This window comes from Dasypus novemcinctus, chromosome 12 (assembly GCF_030445035.2).
Source record: "Dasypus novemcinctus isolate mDasNov1 chromosome 12, mDasNov1.1.hap2, whole genome shotgun sequence".
Taxonomy (NCBI): domain Eukaryota; kingdom Metazoa; phylum Chordata; class Mammalia; order Cingulata; family Dasypodidae; genus Dasypus; species Dasypus novemcinctus.
Genome location: NC_080684.1, coordinates 88,008,956 through 88,024,921, shown reverse-complemented (window position 1 = coordinate 88,024,921; position 15,966 = coordinate 88,008,956). Strand labels below are relative to the sequence as shown.

The window sequence follows — 15,966 nt, the reverse complement described above, 5'->3', positions numbered from 1 at the left end:
TCTGAGTTCACAGTGGTGAGCAAGGGGCGCTAAGAGCACTTTCATAGATGACTGGCTTCTGTTTCCATTTACAAAAGACCCTGCTTGGGCTGAGATGGTGGTCCAGAGCCAGGGCCAGCCCTGGGCAGGACTAGGAAGGCAGCTTTCCTGCTGTTTCTCTCTCTTGGTTGACCCCTGTGCCTCCCCTAGGTCTGGCCTGCAAGGTGCTCTCTGGATGAACCCAGCTTGCCTTCTGGGCTGGCTCAGGAGAACCAGGACCTCCTCCACGCTGAGACTGATGGACAGAGCAGTGCCGCCCTGCAGAAATGTCCACAAATCAGGGAGCGAAGCCTCGCAAGCATTTTCACTTTTGCTGACCACAGAGCCTTCATCTGAGACTCAGGCACTCATGTTCGTCTTCACGGGGCGCCAGCTCCCTCTTCCGCCCAGCTCCACCAGACAGCTCCCCACTCCCCACATGTGCTTTCCCTCCATTCCTTGCCCATGTTCTTCCCACCCTCAAAGACCCCACCTCTCAGGCAGATTTGATTTTCCGTCTGGTGCCTGTTCTACTCAGTCCATGCCGTGTTATAACACAAATGGCAGAAAATGGGGCAGTATCATCTAGGGGGGAAATCACCATCTTCTGGGCTATTCACTCCACCCAGAGGAACTGGGGAACTTCCCCCCATTCCAGCTCCAAGAGCATGGCTTTGTGCCCATTCCTGGGTCTTCTTTTTTTTTTTTTTAAAGGGATAGTTCAGAGGTCTTTTTAAAAAAAATTAGGCAGGTGGTCCTCCTAGGGTGGTCAACTGGACCAGCTGTTTAGAATCCCCTGGAAAGGCAGACTGCTACAAATGCAGATTCTCAGGGCCTTCCTCATCAGTCTGGTGGCCATGAAACTAAAAATGCACCTCTGGGATCTCCAACTGTGAAGATGCACACCTGAAGTCCATCACGTTGTTCAGGAGAACATACTTCCCACACCTGCTTCCAGCCAATCGCCGAGCACGGCAGGGCTGGCCGGTTTCTGTTAGATGTGGGGCTCTTCTGACTTTGGTGAAGGACTCCCCACAGTTTTACCAGACTTTCTTAGACCTCCACTGTAGTCCAAGCTTTCTGCACCCACCCTTACTGGATTCCCTGTCTCATTTACAAGGGCTGGCCCGGCATTGCTGTCTGCTGTTTCCCCTGCTTTCCTGGTGTTTCCTCTAATCCAGTCTTGGAATCTGCCTTTTGGAGAATCCAACTAATACACCAGGGCACAAAGAGACTTGGTGCAAAATATCCTTTGTGGACATATCTCCACAGACACAAGGATTGGCAAGCAGATTAAACTAAAATAAATCAGGAGGTGCCCTTTCCTTTGGGTGGACCAGGCCTGCCCCAGAGTGTATGGCTTGGCAAGCAGAGGACGAGCTGGAGTTCAGTCCACACTCACCCCTTGGGTCAATAATAATCTGTTACAGTTTTACGTAGGGTCTGGCACATCACACCCACGGAGGAGGGACCTCTGGATGTTAAGACTAGGAATCTGCATTTTTACAGGCTTCACAGATGATTCTACTGCCTGTTAATGTTTGAGAACCACTGGGTGTCCTGGAAGAATTAATGTGGACTGTACCAGAAAGAGATTAAAGTTTGCAAAGCGATCCTAAAGTGTTGATGGGCTTTTGCGTGGGATGGTTGTAGGGTGCATGGGCTGGGCACTAAGCAGGGTCCTGGGTGCCTAGCAAGGTTCTGCTGGGATGAGCCTGTAAGAAGGCTGTGCCTACCTGGACACTTGGCTGGACCAGGACTTGCTTCAGGGGACGCCACAGCGCTGGGCACCAGTGGAAGGCCAGAGCTGGTGGTCTGGAGTGCATGACCACGGTGAGACACTGTGGGCTGACTTAAGCCATTGACTAATAAGCAACTAGTCTGGTCATTTTGCCAAGTATTTGTTGCCTCGGGTGGGTAGAGGTCAATAGGAGACTTACCTCCAAAATGACACCAACTGCTACCAGGCATGTCACAATGAGAGAAAACTCTGCAAACTGCTTAGCCACCAGGCACAAGGGCCGTCACACTGTTTCTTCTTTTAATTCTCAGGAAGCCTCTCTCTCTCTGTCATCAGGCCCTCTGACCAATAAAGGAAATGATATTCCAACAAGGAGTCCTGGTAGCAGACGGACTGGGACCAGAGGGGCTCTGGCTTCAAGTCCTGCCCTGAAGGTGTCAGGCTGCTGAGTTCTCTGGATTCTTGGACTCTTTTCATGAAAGGGCAGAGGGGCTCAGGTAATCTTTCAATCCAAACACCTTTCTCAAACACCACTCATTTTTCCAGTGAAAACTTATTTCAAAATGGAGTTAGACTGTGAATTTCCTGAGGGCAGACCCTATGTCTTGTTTGGTTTTGTGTCCCCAGTGGTAACTGAAAAGCTATAATATAAGCTATAATGTAAGGGCACATATACTTTATTCAAAGAGGTATCAAATGTTGAGATCACTACCTGGCACATAGAAGGAACAATATTTGTCAGATGAATGAATAAATGAACAAAGAAATATGAAAGTGACTGACCATTAAAACTCGAACAGTAGAGATTCAGCCCTCAGAGGTAATTTAGGGGAGGGGTATTCGTCACTGTTTCCAAACCACAATCATATATGAGCCCGCTCAGGCAGAAGATAGCCCACAGAAGGATTGTATTCCTAGGTAGCAACTTGCATTGAAAGTAGCATAAACATCTATTAGCAAAGAACTTTCTTTTCTGGTCAAGATGGAGAACCAGGGACCTGATATATCTCTTATCTGAAAAAAGAGAAACATATGAAACACGACTTTCAGATATTAGGAAACAGGCAGCGCAGAACAGTGATTCATGAGAGAGGAAAAAGAATGAGGTGAGCTCTGAAAGTTCCCTAACTTACAATGCAGAGAATGGGAATCTAAGGACCCCAGTGGTGTCGCTGGGTTGAGGAGTGGAGCTGGGGATTAGAGGATGTCAAGGTGGCTAGAGTCTACAGGGCAGAAAACTGGGAATCCTCTATCTACTTTAGAAATTGAACTTGAAATTAAAATCCTTCCCTCAAAGGAAACTCCATGCCAAATGGAAGAAATAATACCAATTCTAGAAAAGCTCCTCCAGAAAATTGAAGAGAACATTTCCCAGGTCATTCCGTAAGGCAAGCATTATCCAGATGCCAAAACTAGGTAAATACATAACAACAATAGAAGACGTCAGCTTTTCAAGGAAAACACGGTCGTTGGAGCAGCTGTGCTTTGGCTCCCGTCTTCCTATTCAGCGCTGTTCACTCTTGCCAAGGAACAAGTCGGTCAGGAAGCCACACTGCAGCCAGGGCTTTTAAGGACATTGGAAAGACGCCTGTGGAACTAGAGGTGGCGATTCACTGCATTAGAATCACCCCGACCGGTTGCAATGTGAAGTCTCTGGAGAAGGAGTGTGCTGACTTGATTAGCGGCGCAAAGGAAAAGAACCTCAAAGTGAAGGGACCGGTTCGGATGCCTACCAAGACTCTAAGAGTCACTACAAGGAAAACTTCTGGTGAAGGTTTGAGGACTTGGGATCGTTTCCAGGTGAGGATCCACAAGCGGCTCATTGACCTGCACGGTCCTTCTGAGATTGTTAACCAGTTACAACTGTTAATCAGCAGTTAACAATATTGACTGTCACTTCTATCAGTATTGAGCCAGGAGGAGAGGATGAAGTCACCACTGCAGATGCTTAAGTCAACTATTTTAATAAATGTAGTTACTAAATTTCGTTGAGTTTTATTTCAGAATACCAACATATTTTGGAATGTAAAAAAAACCCCAAAACTTCAGACTACTATCCGTAATGAACATAGACACAAAAAACTCACCAAAATTATAGCCGACTGAATCTAAGAATATACAAAATAGATAATACAACATGGTCAGTGCAATAAGCTTGAAAAAGGCATATAGATTGAAAGGAAGAAGTAAAATTGTCTCTTCTTCAACAATATGATTGTCTACATGAAAAATGCTGAACCATCTCCAAAAAGTTATTAGAAATAATATGGAATTTAATAAGTTCTCAGGATACAAGGTTAAAATACACGTCTATAAACTAGCAATTAATAATTGGTAATTAAAGTAAACAAAAAAACCAATACAATTTAAAATGGCACCAAAAACACATGAAAAAGTTAGGTAGGAACCCAACAAAATATGTGTAAGATCTGTAAATTGAAACCTATAAAACACTGATGAACAAAATAAAAGAAGTCTTAAATACATAGAGAGATAAATACTGTGATCATGGATTAGAAGAGTCAATATTTTAAGATGTCAGTTCCTCCTAAACTGAGCTATAGATTGATTACAATCTCAATTAAAATTTTGGCATAATTTTTTGGTAGAACTTGACAAGTTTATATGTAAAGGCAAAGGAACTAGAATAACCAAAATAATTTTGAAAAAGAGCAAAGTTGGAGGATTTATACTGCCTAATTTCAAGACTTACTTAAACAAGATAATGTGGTATTGGCCAAAAATGGACATAGAGAACAACAGAACAGAATAGAGTCTAGAAATAGACCCACATGTAGACTGTCGATTTATTTTCTACAACAGTCCAAAGGTAATTCAATATGGAAAGGATAGTCTTTTCATGAAAATTTGCAGGAATATTGTTCCATACCTTACTTCACATACAAAAATTAACTTGAAATGGAAGATAGGCCTAAATGTAAAACCTAAATTTCTAGAAGAAAATAATAAAAGAAAATCATTGTTATCTTAGTTTAGGCAAAGATTCCTTAGATACAATACAAAAAGCACTAGCTGTAAAAGAAAAATTGGTATATTTGACCTCAAACTTTAGATGTTCACTCTTCAAAAGACACTGTTAAGGGAATGGGAAGACAAGCCATAGACTAAGAGGCAATATTTGAAAGTCACAGGTCTAATAAAGGACTTGTATCTCAAATATTTAAAGAACTATCAAGACTCAGTAAGGAAATAGACAACCCAAAAGATATATGGATGGCAAATGAGCACATGAAAAGATGCAAATCAAAATGGATTGCAAGAGTATTCCACCCTGCACTCATGAGAATGGTTAAAAAATCTGATTATCGTGTACTAACAAGACTGACAAATCACTGGAACTCTCATACATTGTTGGTAGGAATGAAACATTATACAGACATTTTGGAAAAATTTAACAATTCCTATAAAGTTAAACATACATCTATTCTATGATCTGGGACTTCCACTCCTCAGCATTTACCCAAGTGAAATGACAAGTTATGCTCACACCAAAACCTGTACATGAAAGGGTACGGTGGCTTTATTCTTAATTTCCCAAACTAGAAACAACCCAATTCATTCAGCTGGTAAATGGATAAACAACTGAGGTCCTGCCATGTGAGGGAATACGAGAGCGCCCTGCAAAGGAGTGAACCATTGATGCGAGCAACGGCATGGATGAATGACACAATGCTTTACGCTAAGTGAAAGAGGCAACCTCAAAAAGATACACACTCTATGATTCCAATTACATGGCATTGTCATAAATGCAAAATTATAGGCTGAAAGCAGATCAGAATTTGCCAAGGGTTGGAATTTGGGGGAAAGCTTGATCACAAAGGGGATTTGCTGTAACTTTTTCCATCTGTGCTGTGGTGGTTGTTACACAACTGTTTAGGTTTGTCAAAGCTTGCAGAGCTGTACATTAAATGGAATAAACTTTAAATGATTATACCTAAAAATAAATGAAAAAATCATTAGCAGCTCATGTGCTTCAAAACTAGGTTTGGAAAAGATTACTGGTGTTTCTGTAAATAATAAATTAAACTTTACTTCTTTTTAGATCTCAGAGGTGTCCTTTTCTACAGTTTACACCCACTGGAGAAGAAAATCAATTCAAACATTAAAATCAGAAAGGACTGCTTGTAAACATCCCATAAGTTATATGGTTTCCTTTCAATTTTAAACCTTTTCTTTTCAATTGAATGCTTTAGTGTAGTGGTGAGAAAATCAATGTTCAGGAAGCATTTCTTCAGGTTTCAAATATCCAGTTAGCAAACTATTGTTGAGCCCTTTCCATGGGCCAGATGTTGGCACTAAGGAGGTTTCTTGACATGTTTTTTGTTTCCTTTTTGTATCGTCTTTGCTATAATTATTACCAATAATCCAGACCCTCAGTTAAAATGCCAAGCACATCCTGTGCTTTATTTTAGTATATTTAATCCTCACCATAGCCCTACAAAGTGGTTATTTTCACCATTTTAGGTAAGGGGAAACTGAGGCTCAGAAAGTTTAAGTAACTTCACACAACTAACAACAATGAATAATATTGTAGTGTAAGTATGGCCTAAATATTGTATGCCTATTTATTATTTACATGGAATTCAGAATTACCTGGGCATCCAGTACTGCTGTTTGCTCAATCTGTCAACCTTACAGGGAGGATAAGTCAGTTGTTGCAGTGTCCCAGAACTAGGAAGTGAGGAAGCGGGATTTGAAGACAGGCAATCGGCTTTGAGAGTTTATGCTCAATGTTCACACCACACTGCCTCTCGGTTGTACGTTGGAACCAGAAGGGAGCTAGGGAGTCCTGGATCTAGTGCAGGCAGGGGTAGGCACCCGGCTAAAGGTGGAAGAAGGCCTTCGAGGGTGGTTAGTGGGAGGCAGGCAGGCTGCCTTCCCAGCAGTTGACCAGGCTTCATTAGCCTGAAACACGAGGTATTTTGGAGTAGGAGAGAGCAGTGGTTAGAGCTGGGGCTCTACAGCAAGACAGACTTCATTTCATAATCTGACTCTGCACTTACTAGCTGGCTTTTTTCGGGCGAGCTGCGAAACTCCTCAAAGACCCACTATCCTTACTTGGACTCAGTCACTTCATTCGATCGACTGTCCCTGACTGCTTCTGTGCCAATCTCCCTCTATAATCTGTGAGCTCCTTGGTGGGGAGGCGCCGGGTTCGTTTATGTGATTATGGGCAGATCTAGTATGTGCTCAGTACATGCTGGGTTTTCATAAGTTGGCCAACCCTGGAAGGAACTTGGAAGAAAGGTAGCAGGAGTCTGGGGGTATCTGAGGTCCTAATTTAGGGTCTAAATTGGATGCTTTAAGTTAAATAATTTATGAAAAGTACTTACTTAGTTTTTAAATAAAAATAGTACGGGAAGTATAAATTTCTTTCCTGCTTCTCAAATCATTTTCCATCACCTCGGGAGCCCATTAAGAAAAAAGATGGTAGAACTGATATTCTCAGCAACCACTGGAAAGAGATCTTGCAGAATTTGCAGTAAGGGCACATTTCTGAAGCATTGTGAGCCTTGTGTAGCTGATAAACCCATTGTAAGTCATTGTCACCACTTATCACTATTTCCTTTGGTTACCCCTACTCTGGTGGTCTCTTGCATTGTGACTTTCCTCATGCAGGAGGGTGAGCCATTATAAGCTGTCAGCAAATACGTGCACTATTCTGCTTCTTTAAAGGAAGACAATAAACTTCCTGCCCAGCAAGAGGCCCTGGCCTCCATGCAACTTTATCTCTCAAGGAACTAGAGGTGCCTATTCTATGTCACCACCTTTGTTTAAAAGCTTGGTTCACAGGGCTAGGCAGAGACTGTGTCCACTTTTAGCCCATAGAGTTGTCTGCCTGGGAAACTGATGTGAAATATAGTCTTAATGTGAACTTAGCATTATCTGTCACTCAGAACAAACAGGGACATAAGAGTCATGGCAAAAAAGTGGGTTCAAATCCAGATGGTCCTTTATTTGCAACCTGTGCAAAGTGACTAGGAATATGTAGTAGGAAAGAGAGACCTGAAAACACAAATAACCATATGCAAAAAATAAACGTGCATAGTGCTGACTCCTAAAAGAAAAATCAAGACCATTTCCCATTGAAATGATCAGACTGGGTTGACCATGATTGAGGTTGAATGCAATTCCTTCACACACATTCATTTTTCATTACTCTGAATTGTTGATGGTGAAATAAAAGGACCTGGGATGCTCCAATTAAAAAACTATTTCATCTCGAAGAGAATATGGTTTGTTCAAATGTAATCTAATTATTTAGGCTAAAAACATGTTCTTATGCAAATGAAAAAAGACTTCCATATGTAGAGCTGATTAAGCAGCACACGTTTATATTAGAGAGAAGCATGTTAAATCCTGTGGAAAAAATTTCCTTATGCCAGGATGTTTTTTTCCCCCAAATGAGAACTGGTGCCTTATTCTTAATTTTATAAGATGATGGGTAATCTTATTTATTGGGCTTTTCAGTATTTTTCAAGTTTTCAGTACTGATCATGCAGGTATTTTCTAATTTGAATAAGACACTATTAAAATAGTTTTACCAAGTAACGCAAAGGAGTTGTGTAAGGGAGTATTTGTCAAAGCATTGAAAAAAATGGATGCTGCACTTGCCTTAGAAATAAGGCCATTCCAGAGCTTGGGAATGTGCTTCCTCAAAAAGGGTGGGCATATGTCAGCAGCTCCAAAATGGCCTTATCGTTGCGGAAATGTAAAGTGATTGTTCACTTCCCACTTGCCATCCCCATCAAACGTGAGAGGGGAAATACACAGCCAAGTAGAGCAATTATCTTTTTCCTGAGCTAAAGGAAGGATGCCTTTCAAGATGTATGTTTGGAAGATGAAGATAAAGGGAAGTGCCTCTCAGGCCTCAGTTTTCCCATGGTTTGCTTCTCTGGCCTTGAGACCTATCAGAAGGAAGAGCCCAAACATTCACTGAAGGATTTTGGATTCATGGGTGTTTTGATGGTTGATGTGAACCTTGCCACACTGGCCTGCCCACAGCATGATGTGCTGGAATGACACCCGCTGAAGATTTCCATTCTTGTTTGCCTGCTCTTGTTTTACAAGCTACCCACCGTTTAATAAAGGCTCTGAGAAAGGGTCTCATTTTATCCTGCCTTTCATTATCAGAACTCCATTTTGACTGTTTCATTTATTCATTTACTCAGAAAACTTTTATTATTTGCCTTCTTTATGTAAGACACCTTGTCTGGGACTTCACCTATACTAATGTTTTTAAATCTCCACAGCAGATTTAAAGTAGGATTTTTTAACCCTTATCTGACAGAAGAGGAGTTGGAGGCATATGCAGGAAGTAACTTGTCCCAACCAGAAAGGGAAGGCACTAGCTTCAAGCGTAAGATTTTGGTAGCACATGCCATGCTCTTTGGCCGCCCTGGCTGTCGGCCAGCCTGCGTTAGGCTGGAGCTGCTGCTTTACATACTGCGTTTTGGACAAAGCCTTTTTGTGCCTAGGGTGTGTCTTATTTATTAATTTAGCATCAGATTAGTTTTTGTGGATTAGTAAAAACAAATCTAAAAGTTCTTTCTACTATATCAGGATGTCTATGAGACTTGGATGCTAGAAATGACCACATCGGTGCTAAATCAGTCCTGGAATAAACATTGAGTCCACATGACCACCTGAAAGTTGGGGTTAATCTATCTGAAAGACAACTCTATCTGTGTAGATGATTCTTCTGTGCTGAGCTATTAGTGTGATTATGGTGGAATGAAGTTGAGCACAGAGTAGTTAACAGGGAGAAGGGGCAGGATATCCTAAACACCAAACCTCAACCTTTCCAGGGCAAGGAGTATAATTCAGACATTGAGAGAGAAGGCTAGAAGCAACCAATCAAAAGAGAAATCCTGAGAATCTCGTTTTTGACAAGGTCTGCTCCAGGCAGTGGGATAGAACAGAAAGAGAGACGTCTTTGGTGCCAGGCAGCCCTGAACTTGGATATGCTTTTTACTTACCAGCTCAAGGGAACCTGGCAAAAGAGAATTGTTCTAAGTCTCCAATTCCTCATATGCAAAATGGGGCTAAAAATGTCTGACTCAAATATTTCTTCTAAGGAGTAAATCAGATAATCTAGGCCAAGTACCTCTCACAGTACCTCCTGTCAGTAGCATTGAGTAAATGGAAGCCTTTAGTTACTTAATCATCCATTCGCAAAAGAAGGAGACAACATGATACATGTACTATGGGCTCAACTATTCAAAAGCCATGCAGAAGAAATGATCAAGGAAATAGGCAAAAAATATTCAAGGTGTCCTATGTGTGAAAGAATGCAACTTAATATTTTTTCTTTCTTTATACCTTTTAAAACATTACAACTGTGTACAATTTATTTATATTACCTTAATCAGGAACAAGCAAAACAAAAGAGAACTTATCTCACTCCTTAAGTGGATCTTTAAGGGGATATTTTTCATTACATTTTATAAGATGGGGACAAATGTAAACTCAAATTAAAATGCTGGATTTTTGCCTACCAAAAAAGAAAGTTTTTTTAAAGCAGAACCTAATAAGACTTTATATGTGTATGTGTTTGTGTTTGCATATAAGTTAACTTTACAATTTTCTTTTTTCCCCACTGTATCTTGGTATCTAAAGCCCATCATCATAGAGTTAGAAATTTCGAGGATTTGATGATTATTTCGTTTGCCAGACAATAACCACAGTAGACGAGATGTTGCAATAAAACTTCTTTTCAAAGAAACTCATATTTGGGATCATAATAGCCTGGCATTCTTACTTCCTCGCTTTGGCCAGTGATCTTATTTTATAACAATGGATAGTCTTTTAATATCATCTTTTTCTGACTTGTAGAATAATTCTCTGAAACAGTGATCCCTGGTAGAAAGCAGATTTCCTTATAAACGCTGACTTGGCAAGAAAGTTTTCTGCATATAGATGTAAATGAAACTTTCTGGAAAAAGATGCCAAAATTCTCCTTTTATCGGATTTCCTTCATTTCAATATTCTGTGTAATGGGATAGCGAGAGGCAAATATCAATGTCCCAGGAAGGTGCTGTGCCACTTACCCATGCAGTCTGGGCCCCAGTGGCCCGGGCAGCAGTGAGGCTGGAGGTAGTCCTTCTTACAGATGTGGCGGCATCCAGGCAGAGAAAACGTGTATGTTTTGACCTGGAAGGTGTAGCTGGAAGGGTGAGGGCAGGAAGTTATCCCAGGATCAGAGCAATGCAGTTAATTTTAGACAGTGGGGTTGCCCTAATTTTTAATTTTATTTTATTCTTTACACTTAACTGTGTGTGTGTGTTTAACACATTTTGCTTTCTGAGTAGACTAAAACTTAGTCATGGGTTATTTTTAATTACAAGAAGTGGAAAAAAAATCAGGGCACAATGAAAATAGGGGTAAAATATCTATCTGAAGTGACGTTAGAAGCAAAGTTAGTAGATGAAATAAATGTTGTTAGGTGCCAGGCACATGTTACAAGTGACCTAAAACATGAGGCAGAGTATCCTAGCGGCGAATGCAAGAAAGGAAGGATCATGAGTGAAAACAGTGCACAGAATATATGGAATTAAAACAGCTTGATTGCTTGGGATCAGCACATTTATCACAGGTACTATAGATTTAGACATTTCTGTGTCAGATATTCCCTACAGCACCCTCTTGGGAGATACAATGATGAGTTTCTTGGAACAGTTCCTTGTACTGGTTGAGGGAGTTTTGCAAAAACAATTCTATGGAAGCTAAATATCAGAGTCTATTTATACAGATCTCTGTGGGGAAAGCTTATTCCAGGATTAGACTTTAGTGTATCTAGAGACAATCCTCCATGAATATTATTTCCTTAAATGGAGCTGTTGATAAGAATGGAATGACTGTGAGTTCAAGGTTGTACTTCCAAACCAATCCTGGAATGTGGTTGATTAATGGCAGAGCCATGTGATTTACAGGGAGCCAGGCTGGGGCTAGGGTTGGCATTTCCTCTGAAAGGTGGAGAATCCTGGCAGAGGCGTTGCTTCACAAAGGCAGGCAGAGGGAAAAGCCCAAGGACAGAGCCAAATGTTCCCTCATGAACCAATCTTGGGTCTGTGCCATCATAAGTGAACGACAGATCAAAGTCATCAATTCTAAAACACAGAACATGAGTTCTATAATCTTACCCTGTGTGTGTGTGTGTGTGTAGAAGGGTAGTGGAGGTGAGTGGGCTATAACCAAGTGTCCACCTTGGCGATGAAAAAAAAGTAGCCAGTATAAATATGTTCTCAGTAAAGTAGCCACATAATTTTAATCTTGAACTCTAAATCTTTCTGTATACTTTCTAAGAGAAACTGGTTCAATTATATATTCACTGAGAAGTCAAACACATATTAGCTTGCTAATTCTAGGCCAATGAAGGTTGGGATACTTCTATGAAAAATGATGATTTTGGTTTTAGAGTATAATACAGTCACATGAAATGAATATGAATTTAAAATAGTGTGATAAAACAATGTTAAATTCTCATTTTATACAAAATTAAAAAATACTACTCCTTCATCTCCCCAATTAAAAACAAACTTATCAAGTACTGTCTAATTTCAAAATTAATAGACTGAGTAAATAAAAAAACTGGGTTTGCACTTTGGTTGCATGGCTGCATCTGTTAGCTGGTGAGCAGAACTCTTTGCCATCATTTGCCAGGAGTAACCTGGAATTTTTGAAAATTTTAAATCATAAGAGTTCCTCAGGAATGAGTGCTCACATAAAACGCAACCACACAGTGGTCCATTTGTTCCCCTTTGAGTCCTACTTATTATCAGGATCGGTAGCTAGTCAGTGACATGACTATGAGACCCAAGGCTTTTAAAACTCTTTCCAAATGAAACAAAACAGATTTTCGAAATAAGAAGGGCAAGACGAAAGGAGAATGTTTATGTGCAGTGCAATATAGTCCATATTGTGTTAAAATGCAAGTCAGTACTAATATATGCTTTAGACTTGAGGTCTTAAATTGTTTTACCTAAGTTGGGGTTCAAAGTAGTCTTAGCATAAGAAAATCAAGGATGTGCTTTGCAGTTTGTGAGACAGGAAATTTGAATTTTGATTCCGAATCCCTTGAGTCCCAAGACTCGAGCACACATATGTTCTCATAAGGAATACCTGCAATCTCGAACCCCTAAAGAGATATCGGTAACCGTGATATAGCCATCGGGACATTTTTTTCCGAAGAGGAGGGAGCAGGATTGGCATTCAGTCCTCATTGTAAGAGTAGACTTCTTATCGCATCTTTTCGCCTGTGTAGATATGAAAAAAAAAAAAGAACTTCAATTTCCATTGTAATTCCTTTACAAGGATCTCTGGCTTGGCCAATTTTCTTTATTGGCTTCATTTAAATTGAATGACAGAGATGACTAAAAATTGATCAGTAATGACTGACCTGCTGATTTCAACCTCATCTGGAAAGTGCATTGGGGTCAACAAGCACTGTCTGCTTCTCTGCATTATCTTACTTGATCTTCACACCCAAAAGATAGGCAGGACATTCTCACCATCCTGATTTTAGGTGGGAGAAAACTGAGGCGAGGGGAGGGCCAGTGACTTGCTCAAGGTCCCACTGTAAATTAGTGGTCTCTGGAGGCCTCAATCAGCTCTTTCTCTTCCATGCATCCAAAGCGCCCACAGTAAAACAACATTTCTGTTTTTACTGCCAGCTTTCATTTGGTGATCATTATGAGCCAAAATAACACTGGAATGTCCTTTATGGAATAATAATAGAAAGACGCTTAAATAAACTGTCATGATAACACCTACATTTTTTGTAAGCAGCCTTTCTTTATATTAGTGTAAATTTACATAAGTATATGTGGTGTCATTTATTTGCCTTTTATTTCTTAGCAGGGCAGATTCAATACTCTCTTTTCAAGAAATTCCTTGACCTTCAAATTGTCTTTTTCAAACAGAATGGCTCATTTTACCTCTCATACATTATTTACAGTCTTGTTTCCTCTGAAAATTAAGCTCAGATTTAAAGACCAGTCAGGGTCTGATTTCTGCACTAAGCAAGCCTTCCATGAGGATGGTGATGAGGATGGAGATGAGGGTGGAGATGAGGGTGGAGATGAGGGTGGAGATGAGGGTGGAGATGAGGATGGAGATGAGGGTGGAGATGAGGGTGGAGATGAAGATGGAGATGAGGGTGGAGATGAGGGTGGAGATGAGGATGGAGATGAGGGTGGAGATGAGGATGGAGATGAGGATGGAGATGGTGCGGAGATTTACTACCATATGTGGAGCACTGATGGGGAGAAAATAAAAAGCTTAGAGAGATTAAGTAACTTGCTCAGTGTTGAACAGCTAGTAAGTTGTGGAGCACAGTGTCTGGTTCTCAGCAAATATTTGTTAAATGAACAAAGGAAAGTCACAATTGAAAGGGGAAATTTTAGGTTGTCTATATGTTACTAGAATAAAAATTTTAAAAACATCCATGGAACGATGGACTACATTTAATAGTACAATTATTAAAATGTGCTTTTATCAGTTGTAACAAATAAACTACACTAATGGAAAGTGTTAGGAGTAGGGAGTTTAAAATTTTTTTTCATTATTTTAGTGAGCCATCAAACAGATTTTACCCACATAAAATGATGTGAATCCATGTACCACATACAGAAAATCAATAGATTTTTAAAAATGCATGGCACTGTTGTGCTTTTTAATGAACGCTATTGATTTTTTTTTACTATAAGTTAAACATTTTTAATGCATTGAAATATCACTGTCTTATTCCACCTGTTGAAAGAGGTTAAATTTGGCTACATTGCTTTTTTTTTTTAAACCGTCTAAACCTACATTATTTTGACATCTCTCTCAGGAGTTGCCTTTTCACATGTTTAGGATTTGGGGGAGCAGGCTAGAATATAAACAGCTTCTTGGCAGGATTAACCTGGGGGGGGGGGGAAGTACTCTTTCATCTCTAAGTTAAGAGCTGGAGTACTTAACTCTTATGCCATCTTCCATTGTTTTTATGGAAAGCATTATCAGAGTAGAGCCAACTGGAACAAAACTGGTGTTGATAAATAGTTGCCTGATGCAGATGCAGAATCGTGGAAGTTTTGCTCTCAGCAGAGCAGAGATCCTGTCTTGCGAAATGCATCTTAAAATTAATCACCCTGGACTGCTCTCACACACCCATCACTCAGCTGGGCTCCCTTTAGATTTGATCCCCAGCCTCTTTCTGAAGCTGTGAGCCTGCTTCAGAGTCCTGCTTGCTAGTATCCCCTTCTCACAGGCTGCCTGGGAACCTTTCCTACAGCTGGGGGAAGGCAGGAGGGGGGATGCCTGAGGCACTTTGTAAAAATTTCTGACACTTGTGTTCCTCACCGACCCTGAAATTCACCCAGAACATCTCTCTATATCCATAATTATGTTCTACAGGGAATGGTTAATATCCATAGTGACAAGACTATTAAAACAAACAAAAAAAACAGGGTACCAAAATCCACAATGGAAAGAGGGATGTTAGCATTAGATTCAGAGATCCTAATAACGGTGGTTTCGCCTTTAGAAAGGTGGTTTAGCATCAGGATCCCATCCTCCACCACCTTATGAAGTCCAGATAAAACCCTTCTTCCACAAAGGAAAACAGGAGCTTTAAGACCATCACAGACCCATCAGGAAAATGAACAAATTAAAAATATATATATATATTAAAAAGTCTTGTCTTACCTGTCTTGTAGTTTCAGTTGGGGAACAGACACTTTGTACAGCCAATCCAAGAACCAAAATTAATAAGTTTTGCAGCATTATGAGGAAATATTGTTTCCTCTGTGCCAGGCACCTGCAAGAACTGTCAAACTATTTTCACTTAGTCTGATGAACTCCCAGTGAATTCTTTCTCATCTCCACCTCTGCTTTCAAATCCTTTCCCTTCCTTTTCCTGGACTGAACCAGCAGAAATGCAAGGCCTGCCTCTAGACAGGAAAAATGGCCAAATCCAGGGGTCTTGGTGAAATCGGTCACTCCTGGCTGATCCCCGTCCTAGTGCAATGACAGGATATCCTGAAGTCAGGGGCTGCGGCAGGGACACGACTTGGCATTTCTGTGCCCCGTGAACCTCCCCAGAACGGGCTCCTGCCTCCCACTGCCCCACCCGCCCACCTCGGGGCCTGCCTCCTCCTGGTCTCACCCTGCGGCATTGAGCAACCAAACCCCAGCAGCTGCCAGGC

The 15,966-nt window shown here is 40.8% G+C and overlaps 1 protein-coding gene across 2 annotated transcripts in view; it reads right to left on the bottom strand.

Moving 5' to 3' along the window:
• STAB2 (stabilin 2) overlaps positions 1–15,605 on the bottom strand; it is a 171,593-nt gene extending 155,988 nt beyond the window's left edge. For both annotated transcript variants that reach the window (XM_058308640.2, XM_058308641.2), the window contains exons 1-3: positions 15,467–15,605; positions 12,902–13,035; positions 10,831–10,946 (exon numbers count right to left, since the gene is read on the bottom strand). In XM_058308640.2, coding sequence (XP_058164623.1) covers positions 10,831–10,946; positions 12,902–13,035; positions 15,467–15,544 — 328 coding nt within the window. In that variant the 5' untranslated portion in view covers positions 15,545–15,605. The remainder of the gene's footprint in view (positions 1–10,830; positions 10,947–12,901; positions 13,036–15,466) is intronic.
• Positions 15,606–15,966: the final 361 nt, after the last annotated feature.